The following is a 27,687-nucleotide window of genomic DNA, read 5'->3' as shown; positions in this document are numbered from 1 at the left end:
GCATGCATGAAAATCTCCACCAAAGAGGGGAGCCGTCGACCCCCGCCAGGACAGAGCAAGCGCAACACCTCAGGGCCCCCCAGGCCGCGGCCGCGCCAAAGGACGACCCCCGGGCCCCGCAGGGGCCACCGGCCGGAGAGCAAACCCCGGAGCAGGAGCGCCCCCCACCCCAACGCGGCCCGCGCCCCCAACCCAACGCAGCAGGACGGGGCACTGCAGGCCCACCAGGCACCCCACCGGCCCACAACCCCCGCTCCCCCCGCCCCCCACCCCCGCCACCCACCCCAACCCAGCCCCAACCGCCCCCAGGTCCCCAAATCCCCAGACGCCCCCCCCCCACCCCAGCACCCCCCACCCCGGCACCCCCACCACCACCCCCCACCAACCAAGCCGCCCCGCCCCCACCCCCACCAACCGACAGCCCCCCAGCCCCCGACCCCAGACCCCGGGGACACACCGCACCCAGGCATCCGCGCCGAAGAGGGGGCCGGGCAGCGGAGCGGAGAGGGCACCCGCGCCCACCCCACCACGCGGAGGGACGGAACACCAGGGGCAGAAGGGGAGATGGGGGCACCGGAGGACGGGCGGCATCCCCGAACCCCAGGCCCAGCGGGGAGAGGCCCCGGTCGTCACCCCAACGATCTAAGTGAAAAACTAACCCTGTTACTAAGTTCGCCAGCTCGCCGACTGGCGAACTCTACCCCTAAACCGTGAGTGTGACCCCACCCAGTGTATATACATAAGTGTGTGTGTGTGGTGCATTAAAATTGGGGGCAGGTGAACCGGAGCAGAGGGAAATGATATCCCCCCCTGCTCCGATCCACCCGCCCCTCAGGCATGTCAATGAGCGTATGTGGTGCATTAAAATAAGTTAATGGGGGGGGGGGGGTGCACACGGACAGGCGACCGCAGCACTGCTCCATACCGCGGCCGCCCCAACCGATGCCCCCCCCCCCCCCCCCCAGTTGTGTGGTGCATTAAAATTTGGAGGGGAGCTGCAGGGCGGAGACGGTGTCTCCACCCCACCCCACTCCCCCCCAAAGTGTGTTATGTGCCCTAAAATGTATTGTGCAAAACTAGTGCAGTGAGTTAAGAGGAGCGACCAGCTGGGCCCCCCCCAACCGGGCGGCCTTTAGTGCCCATTGGAGGTGAATCTGCTCGATCCTGTTGACAGCAACTGGGTTCCTGACTATAAAAACACAACCATTAGTAACAAACTGCCAAATGCAGAGACATCAATGTAAGTTATCACGATGTGGTGGCTCTCGCTAACAGGCAGAATTAAATAACCAGAATTAGGTTAAAATATTCTATATACGTAGACCATATTTCTATGAATTTTGATATTTGTTTTTTATTTGAGGCCGATATTTTTTCCATTAAAATGTGATTTATGAGGAGGTTAGACCATTGGTCGATATTCAGAGTTTGTTTATTTTTCCAGTTAACAAGAATTGTTTTTTTAGCGATAGTAAGGGCTACAAGTGTAGATTGAAATTGTTTATGTGGTAGGTCAGCTGTTGTTAGGTCACCTAGCAAACACAAGTTTGGAGATAAAGGTATCCTATAGTCCAAGATAGCGGAAAGTTTTTCTAAGACTTTAGTCCAGAAATACATAACCGGGGTGCATAACCATAAAGCATGAAAATAAGTGTCTGTAGTGTTTTGTAAACACTGGAGACAAATGTCGGAGTCAGAGAGGCCCATTTTCTTCATCATATATTGAGTAATGTATGTTCTATGGATTATTTTGTATTGGATAAGTTGTAAATTTGTGTGTTTTGTCATTTTAAATGCATTTTCACAAACTTGAATCCAAAAGTCAGATTCCGGAGCTATAGACAAGTCCGTCTCCCATTTTAAGATGGGTAAAGACATTTTATCCGTATATGAAAGTAACTTATATATTTTTGAAAGTTTTTTTGTTGTCGGAGAAAGCTTGGTAATATCTTTAGCTAAGCCAGGCGGTTGGAGCGTACCCTGAAGTGTTGGAATTTGTTTCTTTATCATATTTTTAACTTGCAGATAATGTAAAAAATTTCCGTTTGTTATTTTGTATTTTTGGAGCAAAGATGTATATGATATAAACATATTATCTGAGAAGAGATGGTGAAGATGTGTGATTCCTTTCTGCTCCCACACACCTAAATAAAACGTTTGGTTGTTAATTCGAAAGTCAGGGTTATGCCATAGGGGAGAAAGCCCACAGGGCTCCACTTGGGCTTTTGTAATTTCTAATGCCTTCCACCAAGCAGTCAGGGTGGCGGAGATCATTGGGTTTTTAAAACAATTATGTCGCTTAATCGATGTTGTAATAAAGAGTAAATCTAGAAGTCTGAGGTTATTACAATCCTTCTGTTCTAGTTCCAGCCAACAGTTAGTATCTCTGTTGGGTTGTGCCCATAGAACGATATATTGTAGCTGGTTAGCTATATAGTAGTACATAAAATTTGGTGCCTCTAGACCACCTTTGGATTTACTTTTCTGAAGAGTAGATAGACTAATCTTTGCTTTTTTTTTTTCCAGTAAAATTTTGTAACGGCTGAGTCCAACAACTGGAACCATTTAGCCGTAGGTTTAAATGGAATCATTGAGAAAAAATAGTTTATTTTAGGTAAAACTTTCATTTTAACGGTGGCTATTCGTCCTATTAAAGAAATAGGAAGATTATTCCAGCGTTCCAAGTCACTATGAATGTTATCCAGAAGTGGAGAAAAATTTAAATGAATTAAATCTGTTAATTTAGGTGAGATTTTTATGCCTAAGTATTTTAAATTACCTATAGGAAATGAGTAATGTGGGTCCTGGCTTGCAGGGTTCCAAGAATTTTCTGTAATAGGTAGAAGTGATGATTTTGTCCAGTTAATAGAATAATCTGACAACTGTGAGAATTTAGTTATTAAGTTAAATACTTCCCCTAACGAAATCGCCGGGTTTTCTAGATAAAGTAAAATATCATCGGCATATAGATTAATTTTTCTTTTCTTTTTCTTTTCTTTCTTTTCTTTTTTTTTTTTTTTTAAAACCTTTCTTTTTCTTCTTGGTCAGAGGCTCCAGTGTTGTCTTATCACTGGGCCTTTTCTCCGTTGCAAAGAAACTTTCCAAATATGTCAGTTTTTTTTACTCATTTTGCTAACTTGTTGATTAGCATCAGCGCTACGCGACAGAGATGATTAGCATCTTAACATGCGTCAAGAATCCGTCGTAAACAGAGAGAATCCGGTCACTTTTTAAAATTAAATACTTTTAAGCCTAGGTTAATCAATTAACCGGAAGTATATTGGGGACCACTGCTTTACAAAACAAAAGTAGCTTACAAAAAGTACTAAAACATCATACATTGACAACGTTAAAACACATTAACAGAAAACATTAAATAAGTCTAGTTTTGTAAAATAATTTAAAAAAATCATAATTTAAAAATGTTTAGAAGAGCCTCATGAAAGATATAGAAAGGAAGCAACGTTTTTAGCTGGTCTGACTTCACTTCTGTTGGCAGCTTATTTCATTTGTGGGCAACATAACGGCTAAATGCAGCTTCACTGTGTTTACTTTGAACTCTGAGTTCCACTAATTGACCCAAGTCTGGAAATCTCAGACCCTTACTGGGTTTATATTCAATCAGCATTTCTCTATTGTTTTCCGGACCCAAACTATTCAGGGATTTGATGGTGCCAATTTCGCAGTGTGAACTCCCGCTCCTGATTGGTGGACTGTTTTTGTGGACATGTTAGGAGTTTGAATCATGTGCCTTGTCTGCACATGCAAATTCATTTCTGAGAACCCCCACTCCTGATTGGTGGGCTGGTTTCACGCTCGTTCCTGGTTGGCTGCTCTGCTGGCTTCCTCATGCATCAGTTTTAATGTTGTGTTTTCATACAGCAAAGGAAAAACATCGGACCATATCTTTTAAGGTTTTTTTTACCATGTGCCCAGACTTTATTGACACCCTGTACAGCTGACTGGGAGACAGTGTAAAGCCTTTAGGACCGGAGTGATATGTTCTGATCTCTTTGTTTTGGTCAGACACCGAGCTGCAGCGTTCTGAATGAGTTGCAACTGTCTGATGTTCTTTTTTTGAGTGTCCAGTCGGGAGACCATTAGAATAACCAAGGAGATAAAAGCATGGATAAGCTTGTCTTGGTTTGCTTGGAGCATGCAGTCCTTCAGTCTGGTTATGTTATTCAGCTGGTAAAGGCTGTTTTAGTTGATAGATTTGATATGATTGCCGAAAGTCAGGTCTGAGTCTCAGGCTGCACTATAAGATTTTGAACTTGGTCTTTGGTTTCTAAAGACAGTGATTCTAGAGACTCTATTTTCGTAGATTGACACACATGTGCTTGGCATAAAAAATGGGCGCATCTCAATTTTCGTGGCAGCGCATCACAATTCTGGGCTGTCCGGGGCCATGCGTAAAGCACCATGAAGCTGAATTTTATTGATATCTCTGCTTCAAAGACAACCAGTAACTCCTTTGCCAAAACAAAACAGTCATGTTTTAAAAATGCAACAAAAAACTGCGAGGGTAACATTTTGGGCAGACACAGTAAGGAAAGCCCACACTGACTGACATGTCGCCATGATGCATCTTTTGTGAACACGAGGTCGTGCACATTATGACATCACAAATATGGAACACTACCATAGGAGAGGGGGATGGGTTGAGGAATTGGGCACAACTTGAGCCACAACCATAACAGATGGACCAACGTGGCATGTCTATTATTATTGGTGGATTTCTTCATTATCTGTTTGACGTCAAATTGGCCGATAATTGCCAATAATTATCGGCCACCGATATTATCGTGCGTTCCTAATTTTAAGTTCTGCATAATTTTGTAATTTTACTGGTTTGTGATGATGTTTGACCAAATGGATTGTACTTTTTCACTAAAGTAGCAGGCAAATTCATTGCATTTACCTGCTGAGAGGCGTTTTGGCGCTTTTTGATTTGAGAGATTTGGGAGTTTGCCAACCACAGCGAGGTAGGACAGCTGTTGAAAAAAACCCAACAACAACTAGGTATCGGTATGCCAATACTGAAAAACTGGGTATTGGAATCGGGGCCCAAAAAATTGTATCGGAACAACACTATTGCTGACCCTAAACTTTTCAACGGTAGTGTATGTACAAATACATAATACATAAATAGCAATACACCTTATCAGAAAGGCAGCCATTAATCAATTACCAAATGATAGAAGTAAATAAATTAGCCCCAACCACTGCCCTCAATTAAGGCATCAAACAGTTTAAATTGTTGCTGGATCAAATGACCTTCCGAATAATGCTGTCTGTCAGTATATTGAAATGAGCCACATTTCGTGACTGCTGCTCTGCTCCACTAAGGTGAGATGAAGAGGTTGGATGGCATTGTCCATGAGCGCACTTAGCTTGTACTACATCCGCTGCTCCACCTCTCTCAAGACAGTGAAGGCTATGCCCCAGCACTGAGCAGCCTTCTTAACCAGCTTGTCTATCCTGCTGGTGTCCCTCGCCACAACCCCGAAAATAAAAAAAAAGTGGTACCATGTGTGTGTAATTCCTTCTCATTGATCTCACTGAACTGTGTGTCAGATGGAGCATCTGGATAATTCAATTTCTCATTGGGATTATTAAGGTACATATCTATCTATCCCTCTGTCTGTCTGTCTATCATCTGCTCAATGCTGTTCATATACAGTTTTGGTCTTGTAATTGATTGAGGTGATTTCAGACATTGAGTGAGAATGCAGTGAAAGGCTTGTGTGGGCTGTAAAAGGCATTCAGAGTCTGCTGTTGCAGTGATTTGTGCACAAACGCGATGTGCATTGCTTTCGCAGCATGAAGGTGAAGTAGCAGGCTGCACAATTGCATTACCTATTGGTTAAAATTGTGTTTATTATCCCTCCTACCTGTCGGGCCAACAGCTAGGGTTTCAGGTGTGTGTGTGTGTGTGTGTGTGTGTGTGTGTGTGTGTGTGTTTGCAGTTATGCTCTTTTATGTCTTGCAATCCATGTGCATTGTGATTGTGTGTGCGGTCACTGAGCTTGTCATGTAATCACATATAAGGTTTCAGCTTTAGGAGGACGTCAGGGCTATATAGCTGCAATTGATGGTTGGCTTGGGAAAAAACCCCATTGAAACCTGTCTGACTGCAATAATATTAATTGAAGGTGACCTTGGTGAACTGTGTAGCTAGTTTTTGTTTGCTGTTTCTGTCCTGCAAATTAGAAGCCTGTGTCTGTCATAGTTTGTTTTTGTGTCCCCGAAAACCTGAAGTTTTCCTGGAAACTAAAAAAAATAATAATAATTGATATCTTAGCTCCTGAAGCAGATAGAAACCTAATTCCCAAAACATTTCAGAGCACGCAAACAGAATTATTATTATAAACCTTTAATATATACATTTTTAAAAACAACGAACAAATTTCGCATCTGCAGGTATATTTACCTTCAACACTGGAGCGCATAGTTGTAATAACCTCGGGCAATCGAGTGGTAATCATTCGTCGTCCATTCTGTTACAAAGCCGTCTTCATCTTCAACATCCTCATCCTCATTCATTAACAATATGCCACTGTTGACTGGTTACACCGATTCGAAGTACTCCCGCGCTGTCTCCAATCGCGTAATTTGTTACATAACTCCCGCGAATCTGCGTAAGCCATAAATGCTCGAATAAAAAAAAAATCCAGGACATGCTACGAGGCCCACGTCACCCACTCGTGCATATTCTATTGCATTTCATCGGCTAAGAGACCAAGAATTGGTCAAAACAAAACAAAATGACTTATCTGCTCTCCCGGGTTTAAAGGCAGTGCGCTCCCGGCTTTAAAGGTAGAAACGCGTTTGCGCGCTGCCGGCCTTAATGGGTTAAGAAGAATGATGGCTGTCAAGTCACTTGTTCAGTTTTTTTTTTTTTTACTTAATTACAACCAGTGGTCCAACTAGTCACTTTTTTTCTTTTTTCTTCTTCTTCTTCTTCTTTTTTTTTTTTTACAGTACTTAATCATCTACTAGGCTTCCATCCTCCATTCTAGTTGTTGGTATGTCAATGAATCAAAATAAAGAATATACCTGCTGTTTTAATTATATGTATATTATTCTTATAACATTTATAATAAAAAATATAAGCACCTTTACAATAGCCCCCTTTAAACAGGCGTTAAACAAAACATTGAACAAGAACCATTTGATCAGTCATTTGATTGAACAAACTAATGTTCACAAAAGAAAAGCTTTTCCAATTTCTTTTAAAGTAATATAAAATAATTTACCTGTTTTATTGCAGACAAATCTTGTTACAGTAAAATATTTTGCAGCTATATGTTGAGTTGCTGTCAATCTTTACGTCATCTGAAACTATGCTATGCAAATATAGACAACTACACATCATCAAATACGGTCATGCCCGGAGCTCCCCAAAAAAAGGTGCGACCAAAATGTGGTGCAACCAACTGAAATAGTTGGTTGCACCAGTGCTACCAGTGCAAAAGTTAGTCTCACATGCTTATGACACGGAAATGTGTGTGTTGTGTTTTTGTGTTTCTGTGTGTGTGTCTCTCTCTCTCGCTCACTTGCTCCCTCCGTTTGTCAGATGATTGCCATTGGCTGGCTTTAGCTGTCGATAAACAGCACAATTGAAAGGAGATATGTGGTTGGTTAGCATGAGCCGTACAGTACACGAAGTGTGAGCATGGCAAATCCATGACTTAATATTAATATCTTGAATATTCATATCCAGGTATGAGTACAATAACGATATATGGCCCAGCCCCAGTTCTTGTGTTTCTTAACTTTATGATGAGTGATAGTTTAAAGAAAAGCAAACTCATGCTTTATTCATTTGCCTTAATTCAATGCAAATGACTATCTTGTACTGTAAGAGTATAAATTGCATTCACTGGAGCCTGGCTGGAAACAACTAAATGATCCTAGGAAAGCATATTTTTATGAAGTGGGCTAACTATATTGTATATGTAATTATGATTAATACTAATGTGATTTCACCTTTATCCAGAATCGACTGGGCTGCTACCTATCATATATTATGTTTGAGGGGTTTTGGAGGACCATATTTGTTACCGTTATGAAAGCCAAGTCTTTTCTTTGACATTTTACCCACAATGTCAGTAACATTTTTTTCTCTCTCTGGATTTCACATGAATATTTCTCTAAAGGCTGCTGTCATTTCAGCTTTTTTTGTTTTAAAGGGCAAACCTGCCATGGTTTCTAAGGCTCTTTGTGTAATGTATCTTCGAAACAAGATCGCTACAAGATATTAACGTAGATGTTAAGCTTCCTTTACTTACATGGATGCTGGCATTTTTATAATAATGCCTGAAAAAACAAATATTGTGTTCATTCAAATGAGAAACACAGAACTGGTTTACTGAAATCATCCATTTTCTGAACTGTTTATTCCTGTCAAGGGTCACTTGTTATAAAATCCTCTTTTCTTTCTCAAAGCAGATCCGATGACATCATATCTTTGACAGTTGTGAGTGATGCTTACAAATAGCGAGCATTTTAATTGTATAATATTTGGGCGACTCCAAATCAATTATTTGACTTTGATTAGATTTAATTTTCAGAGAGATTTTGAGCTGCATATTAAGACACACCGTATTTGATGAAAGCCTCGAGTTCATTGAAGAGAAAAAAGTGTGCATCATTCAAGGTTTAACATTTTTTTTGTGTGCTTTTATCCACCGACTCCCCGGGCCTGCATTCGAGCTAGAGATGCAAACAAAGATATTTATATTCAAATCGTCTTCTGTTTTCTTCATCCTAGAGATGAAATGGTATGAACATCTCACATCACAATTCAGGTGACCAAAAGCATTATAACAATATCAGTAAAACACAAATAATCAGAGAAGCTAAAAACCATAGATATCCATCGAAAGCATTGCAATTGAATGAATGGATGAATGAATAATATCAATACCGGTATATGTAAAATAAGCAAAACTATATTATGCAGTGTGCACTTTTGAACATCTGTAAGAACGAAGTAATGTTCGCAGATGGACCGGAGAATATACAGTTGTGTTTGCAAGTTATGAGCACAACTAAATGTACAAAAGCAAACATGACTTCATGAAACGAAAATGCTATGAATCATCCCAATTTTTTTTTTTAAACAATTTTTCCTTTTATACAACAAACAACCGAACATTACATTACAGTGTTGGGGCAGATCATACATATACAAACCCAATTTCCAAAAAGTTGGGACACTATACAAATTGTGAATAAAAACTGAATGCAATTTCCCTTATAATGATACATTTTCTCAGTTTAAACTTTTGACCTGTCATCTATGTTCTATTTTGAACAAAATATTGACATTTGGCACTTTCCCATAATTGCATTCAGTTTTTATTCACAATTTGTATAGTGGCCCAACTTTTTGGGAATTGGGTTTGTACAAATAGACCATGTCCATGTAATCAGTGCATTATTATCTCCATTACAAATCATTACCAACATTTACATGCACATTTTTACTTATGTCGACTTCAATCTCTGAAAATATCAAAACAATTTCCACTGTATTTTGTATTTTCTGGGCATGAAGCTTTTTTATCACATACTGTAGATTACAGTCGCAGGTCGGGATGGGGGATGACATCTGATTTAGAAGCTGACACACAGTTAGCATTTCTGTAATCAAAAATGGGTAGTCAGTGTTTCCCACAGATCTGAAATCTACTTGGGTGGGTGGACTCTGGCGGTAGGGATGGGAGGCGGTTTGAACCGGAGGTGGGTCTCAGTCCTGTTACTACGTCTCCTCTAGCCTCACAATCAATCCACCAGTGAGTGACGGCGAACTAATTTTACATGTGGTATACCTGTCGCTACATGTATTTTTTTCCCTTTTATATATATATTCTTAATACATTTTCTTGAAAACATCTTGGGTGGTGGCCAATTTACTTGGGTGGCACGCCCAAGTATTAACATGGTGTGGGAAACACTGAGTTAGAGATGAATGCAAATATGGGACAGTAGCGCATCAGTTCCTTTCACACAGAATAGGTTTGTGACATACACATGCAGGTAGACAAAGGGCAAGTGAGCAGGTCAGGTATGGTTGATTTGCTGTAGTGCTGTGAGGCACTGCTACTGTATATCCCACTTGCACACTGACCTTTTATTCAGTCAGTGAGAAAGGAGAGTACACCTTAATTATTTTTACAACACCAGCGGTCCTAACCTTCCTGACAACACATTCACAGCACGCGAACACAGCACACACACAGCATGCACCAAAACAAAGTCTCCTGTCAGGTTTTGCTATCATACTGAGTCTGCGTCACAATTTGTGGCGGCCGTGGCTCAGGGTGTAGAGACGGTCATTCAGTAACCAGAATGTCGGCTGTTCGATCCCCGCTCTCCCCAAGTCATGTAATTGGGCAAGGCACTTCACACATTGCCTCCAGTGCTACTCACACTGGTGTATGAAAGGTGCGAATGTTTGGTGGTGGTTGGGGCAAAAGTACAATGAGAAACCATTTTCAATTTTATCTGAACTCGACACTCATTCGTTAATGTCGACACGAATAGCGATTGAGGATTTTTGGTAGGTGAGTCAGCGCTGTAATAAAATATATATATTTATAATAAATAAAAATCTGTTGATTTTTTTGGGATCAATGAATCGGATTTAAAAATTCCATCCTTTCATTAAAAAGCATGGCATTCTTTTAAATTGACAGTGAAGAAAAGTGCAGAAACAAGATGCTGCGTGAACATCACAGAGCTGTCTTAAATGATGAGTTATAATTTTTTGAAAAACAAAAACTTTTAAATAACATTTTTTTTTTGTCAACATTGCTTTAGTAACCTGTCTCTTCTGTCTCTGTGGTTAATATAGAATTGCAGACCAGGGCAAGGAGATTGTGACAATTCATCTTATATTTGAATAGGCTATAATTTAGTTAGGATTGTTAAGTATCCATTATGGACTATATTATTGTGTGTCTAGGTGATGTGAAATTGTTCTGAACATCAAGTATCTGTGTCCTGTCCAGTGTAATATTTGCAATGAGCTATCTGTGTGTAAGGTTCGTTATCTGTTTTTCTATCACAGATGAAGACTGTGAGTGTAGCACTGGTGTTGTGTCTCAATGTTGGAGTGGACCCTCCAGATGTGGTCAAGACATCCCCCTGCGCCAGATTGGAGTGCTGGATAGGTGAGTTTTAATTTTAATTGAAGGAAACACTATTTGTTTCCCTTGCCCGGATGCGGGTCACCTGGGCCTCCCTCTGGAGCCAGGCCTGGAGGCAGAGCTCATTGGCGAGAGCCTACACCCAAGAGGCAACGTGGGTCCCCCTTCCCATGGGCTCACCACCGGTGGGAGGGCCCAAAGGGGTCGGGTGCATAGTGGGATGCGTGGCAGCCAAGGGCGAGGACCTTGGCGGACCGATCCCCGGCTACAGAAGCTGGCTCTTAGGACATGGAATTTCACATCTCTGGCGGGGAAGGAGCCCGAGCTGGTGTGTGAGGCCGAGAAGTTCCGACTAGGCATAGTCGGTCTCGCCTCTACACACAGCTTGGGCTCTGGTACCAGTCCAGAGGGTCCCCATACTTTGGGGTTCACCCCGGTAGACGAGAGGGTAGCCTCCCTCCGCCTTTTTTTGGGGGGACGGGTCCTGACTGTTGTTTGTGCCTATGCATCAAACAGCAGTTCAGAGTCCTTGGAATCCTTGGAGGGTGTGCTGGAGAGTGCTCCCTCGTTCTGCTGGGTAACTTCAACGCTCATGTGGGGAATGACAGTGAGACCTGCAGAGGCGTGATTGGGAGGAACGGGCCCCTCCGATCAGAACCCGTGTGGTGTTTTGTTATTGGACTTCTGTTCTCGTCACAGATTGTCCATAACAAACACCATGTTCAAACATAGGGGCGTCCATATGTGTACTTGGCACCAGGACACCCTGGGCCGCAGTTCGATAATCAACTTTGTAGTCGTGTCATCGGATTTGCAGCCGCATGTTTTGGACACTCGGGTGAAGAGAGGGGCGGAGCTGTCAACTGATCACCACCTGGTGGTGTGTTGGCTCCGATGGTGGCGGAAGATGCCGGTCAGACCTGCCAGACCCAAGCATATGAGTGTTTGCTGGGAACGTCTGGCGGAATCCCTTGTCAGAAAGAGTTTCAGCGCCCACCTCCGGCAGAACTTTTCCCTTGTAGCGGGGGAGGCGGGGGATATTGAGTCCAAATGGGCCATGTTCTGCGCCTCCATTGTCGAGGCGGCCGATCGGAGCTGTGGCCGTAAGGTGGACGGTGCTTGTCATGGCGACAATCCTGAGGTGGGCTCTCCTGTCTCGGGGTTCGAAGTCACTGAGATGGTTGGAAAGCTCGTCGGTGGTAGGGCCCCGGGGGGTGGATGAGATCCGCCCGGAGTTCCTAAAGGCTCTGGATGTTGTGGGGCTGTCGTGGGGCTGTCGTGGTTGACACGCCTCTACAAAATCGCATGGACATCGGGGACAATGCCTCTGGATTAGCAGACCGGGGTGGTGATCCCCCTTTTTAAGAAGGGGGACCGGAGGGTGTGTTCTAACGATAGAGTGATCACACTCCTTAGCCTCCCTGGACAGGTCTATTCCGGGGTGCTGGAGAGGAGGGTCCCCCGGGAAGTCGAATCTCTGATTCAGGAGGAGCAGTGTTGTTTTCGCCCCGGCCATGGAACAGCGGACCAGCTCTTCACCCTCTGCGGGGTCCTCGAGGGTGCATTGGAGTTCGCCCAACCAGTCTACATGTGTTTTGTGGATTTGGAGAAGGCGTTCAACCGGGTCCTTCGGGGAGTTCTGTGGGGGGTGCTTCGAGAGTACGGGGTACCGAGCCCCTTGATACGGACTGTGCGGTCCCTGTACGACCGGTGCCAGAGCTTGGTCCGCATTGCCGGCAGTAAGTCGGATTTGTTTCCAGTGAGGGTTGGATTCCGCCAAGGCTGCCCTTTGTCACTGATTCTTCACAGAATTTCTAGGCGCAGCCAAGGTGTTGAGGGGGTCCGGTTTAGTGGCCTCAGCATTGCATCGCTGCTTTTTGCAGATGACGTTGTGCTGTTGGCTTCATCAAGCCGTGATCTCCAACTCTCACTGGAGCGGTTCACAGTGTGAAGCGGTTGGGATGAAGATCAGCACCTCCAACTCCGAGACCATGGTTCTCCGTCGGAAATGGGTGGCGTGCTCTCTTCGGGTCGGGGATGAGATCTTTCCTCAAGTGGAGGAGTTCAAGTATCTTGGGGTCTTATTCACGTGTGAGGGCAGGATGGAGCAGGAGATGGACAGGCGGATCATTGCTGCGTCTGGAGTGATGCGGACTCTGTATCGTTCCGTTGTGGTGAAGAACCAATTGATCTATGTTCCTACCCTCACCTATGGTCACAAGCTGTGGGTCGAGACCGAAAGAACAAAATCCTGGATACAAGCGGAAGAAATGGGTTTCCTCCGCAGGGTGTCCGGGCTCTCCCTTAGAGATAGGGTGAGAAGCTCGGTCATCCGGGAGGGACTCAGGGTCGAGCCGCTACTCCTCCGCATTGAGAGGAGCCAGCTGAGGTGGCTCGGGCATCTGGTTCGGATGCCTTTTGGACATCTCCGTGGATAGGTGTTCCGGGTATGCTCCACCGGCTGGAGGCCCCGGGGACGACCCAGGACACGCTGGAGAGACTATGTCTCTCGGCTGGCCTTGGAGCGCCTTGGGATCCCGCCAGAGGAGCTGGCCTTGGAGCGCCTTGGGATCCCGCCAGAGGAGCTGGTTGAAGTGGCTGGGGAGAGGGAAGTCTGGGCATCCCTCCTAAAGCTGCTGCCCCCGCGACCCGACCTCGGATAAGCGGTAGAAGATGAATGGATGGATGGATGGATAGATGGAAACACTATTTGTGTGAAATGAGGTTGCAGACAAAATAAAATGGACTTTTATGAGGAATGCATATACTATATGCCTGCCGTTCCTGGGAGTTATTTCTGCGCTCTCCCATCGGTATATTAGTGTTAGATATTGACTGAAGAGTATTTGCAAACTTAGGTGAGGGTCACCGCCGCTTCTCCTCCACTCGAGACCACAGCACATGCGGACCACGGTGCTTGGCTTTTGACATTACCTATGTCTGCACAGGACATATGATGTCGGTCAGTGAGTGAATTTGCTAAGTGGTTTAGAGTTTCCACGAGGACAATCAGCTCATGAAACAATCTGGCCCATGTATTCGTCGTAAAATCCATGGCTGTTTGGGAAAGGTCACCGATGAACACCTGGAAGTGTTTAAGCAGGATGAAGCAATTGGACTGGGGCTGGAACAGCGCAAGTCCTGGCCAACTTTGATGCAAGAGAGAATTACAAATATAATTAATTGACACATAGGATAACGTGAGTGTCAAAATGAAATAAATAAATAGTGAAATAATTAAATATATTTTGAAACAAGTAAATAAATAAATAAATGTTGAAAGAAATATATGCATCCGTTTATCCATGCATGCATCCATGCATTTATTCTCTTAACCGCTTATCGCGGATGTGCTGGAGCCGATCCCAGCTGTCTTTGGGCAAAAGACGGGGTACCAGTATCTGAACTGGTTGCCACTTGCCAGCCAAATCACAGGGCACGAATAGAGAAACAACCATTCACACATTAACTACAGACAAGCCAGTTAAACCCTCGTCCATCATTTATTAGTCCGCCATTTTTCTTTTTGAATTTCTCACTGTCCGTCATTCGTCAGAAAAACGGGAGTCTGTCAGTCATTCCCGACCGATTGCCCACGTGCCGTATAGTGTTTTGATGTTGGTGTGCGTTTTGAGTAAAGTCTAGTGCTGTCACTAACGACTATTTTAAAAATCAAGTCGCCTGTCGGTTATTCCATTGATTAATCATGTAATTGCCCCGCCCACACCAACATAAGAAAAAATAAAAAATTAAGTCCAATAAGGTTGATTGTGAGTTAAATATGTTTTTTTTAAAAATTATTATAATAGCTTCGACACATGCATTTTTGCTTCGACCAATTTTTGTGGTCGACCCAACCGACTTGGTCGGCTTTCCCCCCCAAACCTTAGTAAAGTCATTTTTAGCACACAGTTACAGTATCAGTGTAATTATTGTACATTTGTTGACGGAGTGTTACTTTGCATCATTGCCCTTGTTCTATTGTGTGTTCCCGCTGCCGCTGGTATGAATTAAGCCCATTTTAGTTGAGTTTGGCCGGCGTGTGCCAGTCACATTTTTTTTCTTGCGGCATCACAACATTTAGTTGATGTCACCATTGTTTTAGTGATAAAAGTATTTTGAGCTTGATCTGTCAACAACAAAAAATACTTTATTAAAAAAAAAAGATTTACCGGTTGCACTTGTGCGAGTGGATGAAAAATCTTTGTGCGCAGTCTCATATTTTAGGGGCAAAATGCAACCGTTTAGGGGCAGTCCGATTCCTAATATGAGGGCAAATTTCCTCATGGTTGTAGAATTATCGACAAACTGTGAAAGTCCAATAGCGCTCATATTCTCTATCTCTGCTCAATAAAACACCATGGCCAAAAGGCTGTAGTAGTGAATACAAAGTGTATAGTATTGTAGAAAGTAATGTCGATGTTAGAAACAGGCTGCCAGTGAGGGTGCACACAAGCGCCGATAATCTTTGCCAAAGAAAGTCACTGCCAAAAATGCTGAAAACATGCCAAAACATGTTAGCGCGATGCGCAACGAACATAACAGAAAAGGAGGAAAAGTACAAGTTAAGGAGAAGATTACAAGAGTTGTTGTAAGAGGCTGTTTGCCAAATAAGAAGCGCTTTTTTCCATCTATCCAACAGCTTTCATTCACCAATAGTAAAGCATTTATTGTTGCTGTTGCATAAAGCATATTCAAATCCTCTGCAAACTTGACGATACATTTTTTCTGCCTAATGAGTGTGATTTGATCGCTTCTCTTCCAATCTATAATTGTGTTATTCTAAAGGCCTTATTGATTTACTTTCATCAATACTAAGATATGTACGAGTGTAAAGCTTCCAATCTTACATTTTTCGTTTTCATTTTATTTAAATTATTGCAGCCTATATCCACAACGCATCATACCCACATGCAGATCATTTCTTTGCTGCTCTGTGTGGTGTATTGTGTACAAGATAAGTTGCGAATAGCCTAGCTTGCTTCCATGTCACAACATTTAGTTTAATACCGTTTGCCAATTTTGCCATAATATTTTGAATATCATTTTTTTTTTTTAATCCTTGTTTATCATGGTAATTGGAAATGCAAGCTATGATAACAATTAAACATCTTAGTGGTGTTTGACGTTTAGTAAACTGTTACATTTTGTTTGTTTTGTTTTGTAAAAGCATGCAAGTTCAAGATGTTAAAGTGTTATAAACTGTGTTTGTCAGATCCTCTGTCGATGAGTCCACAGAAAGCCCTGGAGACCATTGGGGCCAACCTGCAGAAGCAATATGAAAACTGGCAGCCAAGGGTGAGTAAGTCTAAATTGTTTGACAGCCCCTTTCATGTCATCAGTCAGTGTCTATTCATTTCCTGCAGGGACCACACAGTTATAATAATAGACTTAAGTCCTATGATGTTTTAATTTCAGTTAATTTAAGATTAGGCCACTTATATTGCCTGTTACCAATCAACTTTGACCACACAGTGTATTTAAAAAATGTGTATCTACACATTGTGTCTTCCCCAGGTCGTTTAGTTCTTTCAACATTTAAAACTGAATTCATTGTATACTGTCAGTTGGGATTCAAATTATTTTGCCCACTACGTCTAACATGATAGTTCCTATGAAAAACACAAGAGGGTTTTGGGGAACATGTTATATTGTGTATATGTAATGTATTTATTTATTTTTGATAAGAAGTACTAATATCTCAATGTGGCCAATTTTGACAAAAATATGAGATTTTGTTTTTCCTTCTCCAACGGACATTAGTAATGCTAATAACTGAACTGTCAAATTTAGGCAAATAACATGTTCTATGTCTCTTGCGGGAACCTCTCAGTTGTTTATTTCATTCAATGCCAGCCATTTGCTGCATAGCCAACCCCCTCAGTGCCAGCCATTTTAGAGGATTTTGACCTAACTTTGAAGGCCCACAGAATATTGTCTTATGGCTATAAAAACATGGAACCTACCAAAAGAAAGATTATACTCTCCTTTTTGATTAGAAAAAAAAATGTTTTTATTTCTATTTTCTACAATTTGTCATTCTTTAGTAATCTGCAGTAGAACATAGGCTAATTTCACTGAAAATCTTGTTAAAAAAAAGATTTTTAATGATAATTAATTGATTAATTTTGACACCTCTATTTATAATAGTACCACAATTATCCTAAATTGCAAATCATTCAAAAATCATTTGGGTTCTTGTTTTGACTTACAGATATACCTTGTAAAAATTTAAACCAAGCTAACATAAAAAAAAAACCAATACTGCAATATGATACCAGAAATGTTTCATTATCATTACTGACTTCAGCTTACCATTAATGCAACTTAGTGTTTTTATTATTATTGTGACAATGTGGCAATGTGGTGGATGACACAGTGACCTCTATTTCGGGCACTGACCTGTTTTTTCCAGACAGGACTGAAGTCTCAGTCGCTGCACTTATTTGTTGGACATCATACATTTTTCAAGTGCGTTGCAATGTTGAGTTGTATGAACATATATCCTTTGCTTGTGTGAAAATGTACCCTGAGGGTGGCGAATACATAAGCAAACCCAACCTGCTCAGCTGAGATGTATTTGCTGTTATTAAATTTGAATCGAATTTGAAACCTTTCATGAATACCTTAAATACGGTTAAACAAGTATTGGATCCTGTGACCTCCTTCTGTAAGGCTTTGCAACAGTGTTTGTGTCACATCAGTTTTTGTTTTGAGTTTGTCACATTGATTCAGCCTTGTCGTAACATGCACTATGTCTCGTAGGTTGAGGTTTGTGTACAGTGTTCCCTCGTTTCTCGCGGGTGTTACGTTCCAAAAAACTACACGCAATAATGGAAATCCGCCTTAATTTTTCCCCGTTAATTATATATATATTTTCTTAATTTTTAATTTTTTTACTTATTATACAACAGAGTATATTTTTTTCCATTTATTCTAAATGTTTTTTCGTTCATACTATAGTTTTTCCATTTATTATATATGTTTAAAGGCAACACCTCACCACACACTTTATACATGCACCTTTCTTGATAGGCGTTAACATTTTCTCACATAGTGTATCTCTTATTTAAATACAGTATGCCTATACACTCTTAGTTTCAAACCTTTGTAGATTTTAAAATAATAATAACAATAAAATAGACATAAACTAATATCCAAGACATTTATTTGAGAAACAAAAATATAACGATCCATTTTTATGTTTTCCTAAAAAAATACAAATATTGATTAAAAAACACACACACACACACTACTACAACAAAACAGCTGGTAGAAATGACACTGTTAATTTTAATGATGATGATACGAGGCTGAGAAATCCATTTTGACCGGGAGGCTCAGGAGCGCATTGCTGCCCTCCCACGTGGGTCTATTCATCTGGCGGTCTCAGCACTTCAAGCTGGTTGTCAGTTGATCTGCAGTGCATACGCAGCTGGTGTAATATGAACAAGATGAAAATGGAAACAAATCGGCAGAGTGGATCCGCAATGCACACGCATGCGGTGTAATCTAGGGGTGAGCCATGGGGCGGTGGAGGGCGCACGCTGGAGCGTTCCTGGGCATGAAATTGGGGAAACTGTCGGGCCTCTATCTCCAGGTCGCGAACACACCGGGCAAGGACGGAACGCGGCGGGCCATACACCCTTGTAAATGTCTCCTTCGAGACGAATCCGTTGCCCCCGGTTGGACGTAGAGCTGGGGAGATACGGCCGACCAAAAACCTCCAGGACGCCGAGGATTTTCAAAAAGTTACCCTGCCGGCGGTGGCTCCCATCCCGGGTAAAAATCCAGAATTTGTCGGTCCTTTATCGCCGGGCCGCCCAAAGACCTTCAGGACACCGAGGATTTTCCTGGTTCGGGGTGGGCAATCTTAATTTTAATGATGAAGATACGAGGCAGGAGATGTAAACCCATTTCGACCGCGGGACCGCATCGCCACGGTGCCCCCAAAACTCGACTCGAGTGCTGTGGCCGGCGCTGGCCTGCATAAACCGTGGGGCGGATGGCAGGTGCCGCGCTGAGCCGTCCGACGGCGGCGATGGACGGCGCGTGCATACACTTTAAAAAAAAAAGCAAACAACCCAAAAAGCACAGCGAGGCCGCGATAGATAAACCCGCAAGAAACGAGGGAACACTGTATTATAAAGATGTGTGAAGATACTCTCTGTCCAAGATTAAGGCAATGTGGCAGTGATCACCAAGATTAGTAGTCTGTGGCCTACCCTAAAATAGCTTACCAGTGATGGGACATTGTGATTTCCTAAGAATGTTGATCATTTGGAAATGTACACTTGCAAACATTTATCGAAAAAGTGTTCCATATTGATATATTTTTGTTAGCTTGTTAAAGATTTTTGGGGGGATAGTTTTTTGTGAGAAACAATTTTCAGGATCACTGTTTTCACATACAGTTGTGCTTGAAAGTTATGAGCACATCTGTACATGTACAAAAGCAAAAACATCACTTAATGACACAACAATCCTTTGACTCGTCACCAGAATTCACATGCACATCTCTACTCATGTACACTTTAACCTCTGAAAATATTAAAACAATTGCAACAGTATTTTAGATTATATAGGCATTAAGCCTTTTCTCACCATACAGTGCACTCATAACAAGCACAACTGTAGATTAATATAATAAATTTTTAATAGTAGCATAAATAGGTTGAATTAAACATGTTGATACCGGCCTTATTTCAAGCCAGGAATCAGGTATCTATGGAGGATGCTGATATCAGCCACATATGTTTAAGGCAATAAAAAAACGGGACATCAAATAAGTCTTCTTTGCCATTAGTTGGTGCTATGCTGCAGACTTTTGACATATCAGTGTATCATCATGTGTGTCAGAAATACAGAAAGGTCTTTGTTCCCATGTATCTGTTATTGCGTTAATTTAAAATGTTATGCTTGTTAAGTACTTGTGGAATTGGTTCTTGGTAGGGGTGAGCCGGATATTCGTACAACATGAGTATCAGGTACGGATAATTGATTTTTCCCAGATACAAATATAACTCAGTGTTGAAAGAAAGCCGGCCACTCCCTCCTCTCCGTGTTGTGTGAGTGATAGTGAGTGAGTGGGAGTTCGAGAGAGAGAGAGTGAGTGTGAGAGAGTGAGTGTGAGAGAGTGAGTGTGATAGAGAGAGTTTGTGTGAGAGAGAGTACTGAGTGTGAGTTTGAAAAAGAGAAAGTGAGTTTGAGAGAGAGAATGAGTTGCCTTCAGGCACTCGGACAGTAATTAATTATCTCTTAATTGCTCCTTAATTTTCTACAGCGCACTCGTATTTAGTTTTGTATATTTGTCAAAGTTATGTGGGAAAATTTATTTGGAGTGCTGTGCAGCCGCAATGCTCTTGACAAGGCAGAGCTTGGTTCGTGTTGAGTCAGTCTGTCACACTGGCTGCCAAGTTAGTTTTTATTTAGCTGGCAAATGCACTTACACTCATGCACAGCTGAACACACTACGAATCAATATATATTATTTTTTACCTCCCACTGCAGTTCATAAAAATATATATATTGTAAATTAAGCTTTACACACAGCTTAAAACCCAAAAAATGATAAAGAAATCTGTGTTGCTTTGACAACTCTTGTTCATCCACATAATAGTTCATTATTTTCTACTTGCGTGTACTGTATTCAGCAATATTTTTCTGAGTTTATGAACAACTTGTTCTATAAATAGTTTATTTACTATTGTGATAAAAAAAACAGTGAATATCTATTTTCAGACTGTTCTGTAAATATTTATTCATAGACTTAAAAAGATTCCTGTTCTGAGTCATTCTAAATAGTTCCCTTACTATTGTGATAAAAAAAAGTAAATCTCAATTCTCAGACACATCATACACATACATTTTCTGAGTTTATAAAAACGTTTTTGAATTTTTTTTCTTTTTTGTGATCAAAAGCATTGATTTGAATCTTTATTAGGCTGTTTTGTCAATAGTTTTCAAATAATCCAAAAATATAGAAACTCTTGATCAATCCATATTAATTTCAAACTAAATTTTTGGGGGAGTTTTTCACCCAAAAAATACAGTAATGCATTGATGTAAGCGCCACCCTTTTTGTTAAACCACGCCCACTCCAAATACATATACAGATAATTAAGATGGTCGAACAGATACAGATAGTGCTGTACTCGCTCATCCCTAGTTCTTGGTATCTGGAGCTCAAGAGTGAATACTCACTACTATTGGTCTGAAAAAAAAAAGTGGTATTGAACAATCAATCAGTCAATTTATTTTATTATTTTTTAAAAAGAAAATAGACAATATAAAAGCAATATTCAAATTCAAAGTAAAGCAAAAGAAATGAAAGGGGACAGAAAAAAGTAAAACTTGTTTTGTCTGCCCCTGATCAACTCAAACACACACAAAAAGACAACACAAATTTAAGGACGAGCGGTCAAAACACTTTCAGTGTTGCAACAAAATAATTCAACTTTGTGTCCTTGTGCTATATATATTTTTGCAATAATTGTGATTTTAAGTTTTTTTTTTTTTAATTTGTTGAAATGCATCGTTCGTTTTGTTTTGGTTAATTACTAGAATTAAAGATAATTTGAGCAAATTATTGGTATTCAAGATACCTTTTAGTATCGAAAAGGCAACTTCATCACAACAGTATCCACTGTGTTTCTGTACCGCTTTTGTTGCAAAACATTAAAATGGATGTCATATATTGTGAAGAATGTATAGTGGCAATTAAAAGTAGGAGCAAATGTGGCTGTTTAAAATGGTGATTAAGGGGATGTAACACAGTAAAAGTCACCAGAGAGAGAGCAGCTCAAGAAATGTAGGCTTTGGTTTTGCTCACCAAGGAGGTCAGCAGCAAATGTTGGTTGTGTGGCAAGGAGGAGGAGTGGGAGTTGGTGTTCGGTCTCAAGACAATACAGCAATACCGCACCACTGGGCAGATACTAGCAATCACATTACTTACATAAACCCTTATATACGTAGGCTATTTATCCGTCCTGCCACTGCAACAAGTCACATTAATGGTTTACATGAGTACATAAACATTATGTTCAATCAAGACTCATCACAAGGTGGTTAAAAGCTGCGTTCTGAACACAAGTTATTTGGCGGCTGTTGCCAGCCCATCATCGCCAATTCATTCCTGTGTTTGCTTTTTGTGGTTTTGAATGAACTCGAACAGTCAGGGAGAATGCAGCAAACAAACTTATTTGCCTGCTGCCCACTTACTTTTCTTACCTACACTTCCTCCCACACCCTCTCCTTTTGCCGTTTCCATTTTCCAATCCACATAGATGATTATTTATTAGAATTTGTTTAAAGCAATGTACATCCAACCTTGATGAACTGGACAAAACATACTAATATTTTAAGTAGCAGATCACCACCAGGGTGTATTGCACTTGGAACAGCTTTTGTTTCAGACCTATTATATAAAGTCCTTACAGTGCTGTCATTTTCTTAGTTTTCCAGCTCAACTTGTGTTCTCCACTTTTAAATTCTCTTTCAAGATTTTCACCCCCATTTTGTCTGCCTGTCAATTTACAGTCCTCTCTTGTTTCTTCTGTTATGATTTGGGGAATCTAGTTTGAAATACCTCCCTCAAATCTCGACGAAAAGAGATGCAGTCGTCTTGTCAAGCCATCCTATCAGGGTCACGCAGTGTAACAGTTTACCTGGCGTAGCTGCTAATCGGTTCAGTTTTTGTTTTATTTTTTTGTAGTGTGCAACACAAGCTTCATCTCTCTGAAAATTTCAGCAAATTTGTCCAGGCCATGTTTGTAAATGAGTAATAACTAGTTCTCAAACATTTTTACCTGGTTAAATAAAGGTTTGTTAAAAAAAAAGTTACTCTGATATGATTGTAGGTGCTGACCTTCCCTCTGATGGTTAGTTGTATTCTACTTGTGGGCAGTGGAAAACATTGGATTCAATGATGTTCCTTCACCAGCCTCTCTGTGAGCCACGGAGATACACTGTCTAGCAGGGTGCACGATAATGGTATCTTCAACCGATACCGATTAACCACTAAATTAGAACGTGCCGATGTTGATAACCGATAAGTAAGCCAATAATTGTTTGCAAAATTAACTTGAATACAAATATACTTTTGAGTCCTACTATAAGTACAAGTATATCAAAACACACCATGAAGCTGAATTTTATTGATATCTCTGCTTCAAAGACAACCAGTAACTAATTTTGAGTTTGCCAAAACAAAATATGTTTTAAAAATTCAACAAAAAACTGTGAGGGTAACATTTTGGGGAGACGCATCTTGAGCCATAACCACAACGGATGGACCAACGCGGCAAGTCTATTATTATCGGCGGATTTCTTTATTATCTGGTTTATCTGTATAACGTCAAATTAGTCGATAATTGCGATAATTATCGGCCACCAATATTATCGTGCATCCCTACTGTCTAGCACTAGTAATTTACTTTTAAACCTTAATCCTTTGCGTACCGGTATATTGCTATTTCAATTATTTTAATCGGCTTAGTGACCAATATTTCTATTCTGGCATTGTGTATCGGGTCTTTATAGGGCTACATTATGAAGGATCTCTCTCAGTTTTGCTCTAGATTACTTGCCATTGGCAAACTAAATGTTTATGAGGACCCATGAGTTCAATTTGCTGCTTCCATATCAGGTGTTTCATGAAGATTAGTGAGCCTTTCCAATAACAAGCCTTGCAAGCCCATGCATGACATAACGGCTGCAGTGTTTCACATATGATTTTTTGAATTTTCTTTTTAAAATCTCAAAATCATTATTAAATAAATTTATTAAAAGTAACTTGAAAATGTTGAGTCGCCGCCCAGAAGTGTCCTGGACGGGCCATCACAAATCGTTCAGACCATACCTTTTAATATCGTTCATGTAGCACATAGCTTTAAACATTCATTTTTCTTCGGAAACTTTTCTTTGGATTTATCCGAAGGTCTATCTACTGGCCGTCCAATAGCTCAGTGAATTTTTGTGTCTCACGAAATCAAGTGTCTCACATTGGTGGCTGTGAGACATATTTTGGGCCACCAAAAAAGAATATTATGTCCATCCATGCATTTATTTATATATTTATTTTCTGAACCGCTTGGGTTCACATAAAAAAATGTTACCAGAGCACCATCATCTTCAAACTTATAATTGCCAACTCCTGATCTAGAACAAAAATACTTGACTTGACTGTTCTAATATTTTTAAAGGGAGTGTATGTGGGTCAAAAATTAGGATCTACCCAATAGGTATTTCACTGTATTCACAATATCACAATATTGCCGGAGAAAAAGTGCCTCCATCACCATGGTCTTGCCTTGGTATAAAATAATAATTTTGGTTTGGCAATGCATGTTGCTTGGCTTTGCTGCTACTGCGCTCTCTCCACTTCCTTGTTACAGTATACAAGTGACAACCCATGTGACCATTTCACAAGAAGTACACTGATTATTGGCTGCCGGGCCCACATGTCTGAAATACTTTGCTGAATGCAGGAATATAGTGGACAAAAGGCTGGTCATGCTGGATGTAACTGAGTTGATAAAAAAAAAAAAAAGAGAGAGAGAGAGAGAACTATTTGGTAATTGTGTGGACACAGGAAGTCAGTCCGTGGCAGCCGTGGCTCGGCTCAGGTAAGGCAGGATGTCCAGTAACTGAAGGGTCAGCTGTACAAATCCCGCTTTCTCCAAGTCATGTGTCCTTGTGTCCTTGGGCAAGTCACTACAAATGTAAACATTGGATGGACAGGGATAGAAATGCACAGTAATATATCATTTGAAGATGTCTTTTCCACAAAAAACTGTGGGAAAACACACTGAAATAACTAAAGCCTATCAAAGAAGCCTATCAAAGAACTCGACCAGCAAGAAAAAGAGAAGACTTTAGTTTCTCCGGCGTGCGCCTCTCCGCCCGACCTGTACCATGAACCTTCCTGCAATACTTTGATTTTTCTCATATCATCGCAGTAATTATCATATTGTGAGATTAATATCATGGTAAAACCATGAGATATACAGTATATATTGTTACATCCCTACTTACACACGTGTCATGACTTTAAAAAACATTGATATCCAAAATTATTTATAATTGTGTAATGTATATTAATCGCTTGACAGTCTTTTGAACATTTTTTATTGGTTTCTATGTCTGAAAAAATAAAAGTGAGGCTAATTACAACTGATGTCGTGCACTGTACGGCACGTAGAAGATAAGGGTAATGTCTCCTGAGACTATGCGTTTAACTAAAGGAATGTCTTAAAATAAAACGCTTGGAATTTGCCAAATTTCAGACTTAGGTTGGCCATTTGAGCTCAATTAAGTGTTAGCAGGCAGCTGGAGAGTGAATAACGTCTTGCGGAAGCTAGTTTAATGATCTTCCGTAGTCTCTCCTCATGCACTCAGTCCATTCGGAGCCACGTAGAAAACCATTAGATCACTGGAGGATTTACGGACATCCTGCCAATACATCTCTAATGTTAGGCTCTCATGTCCTTGTGGAAAATCACATTGGACTGCACACATGGATCATTTCTCACTCTTGCTTATCTCAAATATCCCACCCAAATATTAAATTTTTTCTCTCTCATTGTGCCTGGATGGATTATGTACGTAGATTGTCTTGATGCATACAGAATGATTATTGATCAAGCGGAGTTGCGAGTTTGGGGACTTGTGGTTTATTACAAGCGTGGATTCAATGAAGAGGACGATTAGTTCATTGTTTTTAGCCTCTGGGACACGGGAGTTAGTCACATTCTTTCTGAAGTGATGTGTTGTTGAGTGTTATGCGCCCTTTATGCGCATAGACAGCAAATTTAACATGCTGAATCGGCGTCGGGGCATTTGAGCTGTTAACTAGCGAATCAGTGCACGGGGCAAGAAGAGGAAGTGAGAAGGCGGATAAACAGTACTGATGGAAAGACCATTTTCCCCCCCGCTCATTTTGTGCATCGTCACCCTGCTGTACCCTGTACCCTTTTGCACAATGTCTGTCTGGACAGAAGATCTGGAAGATGACTTCATCTCTTTGGTTCAAACTATGGCATAACATGGGGACGCGACTGGATATCGCAATCACAAGAGAGAAGGTTGACAATGACAGCATTATACAATACTGTGCAAAAAGCTGGAGGGTTTCATTCACATGGGAGGACATTGTGAGAGAAAAAGTATTTGGTATGCATTGTTTCCGTTTTTATATCCCGCCCCCGTAAAGAGGTTTCCGGTTGCCTTTAGGAATAATGACTACCGCCGCCGATGGTATGGAGGGGCATTACTCGTGCTGTTCCGATATTGTTTTTTGGCCCCTGATACCAATTCCGATTCCCAGTTTTGCAGTATCGGCCGATGTCGATACTGTTCCGATACCTGGGTTGTTGTTTTTTTCAACATGAAAAAGCTGCCCTGCCATTGGTTCAGAGCATACAAGGGCCAATAGGATATCCTAGCTTGGCATGCAGTGAATACATCACACATCAGTAAAACACAAGATGCTTTATCCAAAGTCCTATATTAGCGTTGGAAATAATAGTATCGGCATGTCACTTGTTAGTACTTGCCGATGCCGATAACACAGTTCTTATGCAGTATTGGGGCCTCTGCCGATATCGTATCGGAACAACACTAGGAATTACTTCTTGCGCATGCGCTAAAGCAGGGCTTAAAGTACTCTGAGCCACCAGCACAATGACAAATCCAGTGAAGTAAACAGTTTACATGTGGGGAATATTGGACACGTCTGGCTGAAACACTCCCAATGCGGAGAGAAGGCCAACTTCAAAATAAACCTTCACATACAAAGTAATATGTGGAGCGCAATGCCAAGAAACACTTTTATGTTGAAGTTTTCCCGGGAGCGTTTTGCCAGTCGCGGCGCAATGGATGACTTTACTCGGGATCCGGAACGTTGCCGTTGCCTGCCGTCCTTATTGCCGTCATAAACTATTGCAAGCAAAGTCAACAAAACAACTTTGTACAGAAATCACGTTCGATCGCCAATTAAGGGCACTAAAAGAAGAATTAATTACGCTGACATTGTACTGCACGGTGCCTGTTGCCAGTGTTTTGGGCGTCTACAGTGTTGGCGTGCTGACGGTACTAGCGGCTGTAGCTATCGGACTACTTTTCAAAGGCAGTCTAATCGACGGGATGATTTGCACACTTTGATTCTCACAGCCGGACACAGTTGCTGTTCCTAGAGATCAGTTTAATAAACTGTGCTCACTCAATTGTGCAGTTGACGGTCGGCAAAATCACAACTGTGGTACTGACGTCACTCTGTCTCACAAACCATAAACTGGAAATTTCATTTCATACAAAGTGCTGTACACGGAGTAGAAATCAGTCATGGAATAAAGACGGGTAAAGCAAAAATAACACAAAATAAATTAATAATTATCTTAAGTGGGTAAATGAATAAGTCAAGTAGGTAAGTATATAAAGTAGGTAAGTAAATAAAATAAATAAATTAATAACAAAATACAGCGGGCACCATAAAATAGTGAAACGATGAGTCTCATGCCTAGTCAAATGC

General features: G+C 41.3%; 1 protein-coding gene across 3 annotated transcripts in view; it reads left to right on the top strand.

Annotated features, from left to right (window-relative positions):
* rptor (regulatory associated protein of MTOR, complex 1) overlaps nucleotides 1-27,687 on the top strand; it is a 188,282-nt gene that overhangs the window by 4,564 nt on the left and 156,031 nt on the right. For all 3 annotated transcript variants that reach the window (XM_077571008.1, XM_077571009.1, XM_077571006.1), the window contains exons 3-4: nucleotides 11,081-11,183; nucleotides 16,375-16,457. In XM_077571008.1, coding sequence (XP_077427134.1) covers nucleotides 11,081-11,183; nucleotides 16,375-16,457 — 186 coding nt within the window. The remainder of the gene's footprint in view (nucleotides 1-11,080; nucleotides 11,184-16,374; nucleotides 16,458-27,687) is intronic.

This window comes from Vanacampus margaritifer, chromosome 7 (assembly GCF_051991255.1).
Source record: "Vanacampus margaritifer isolate UIUO_Vmar chromosome 7, RoL_Vmar_1.0, whole genome shotgun sequence".
In the NCBI taxonomy this organism is placed as follows: Eukaryota; Metazoa; Chordata; class Actinopteri; order Syngnathiformes; family Syngnathidae; genus Vanacampus; species Vanacampus margaritifer.
Note: the sequence above shows the minus strand (reverse complement) of the source record. Positions and strands in the feature narration are given on the sequence as shown.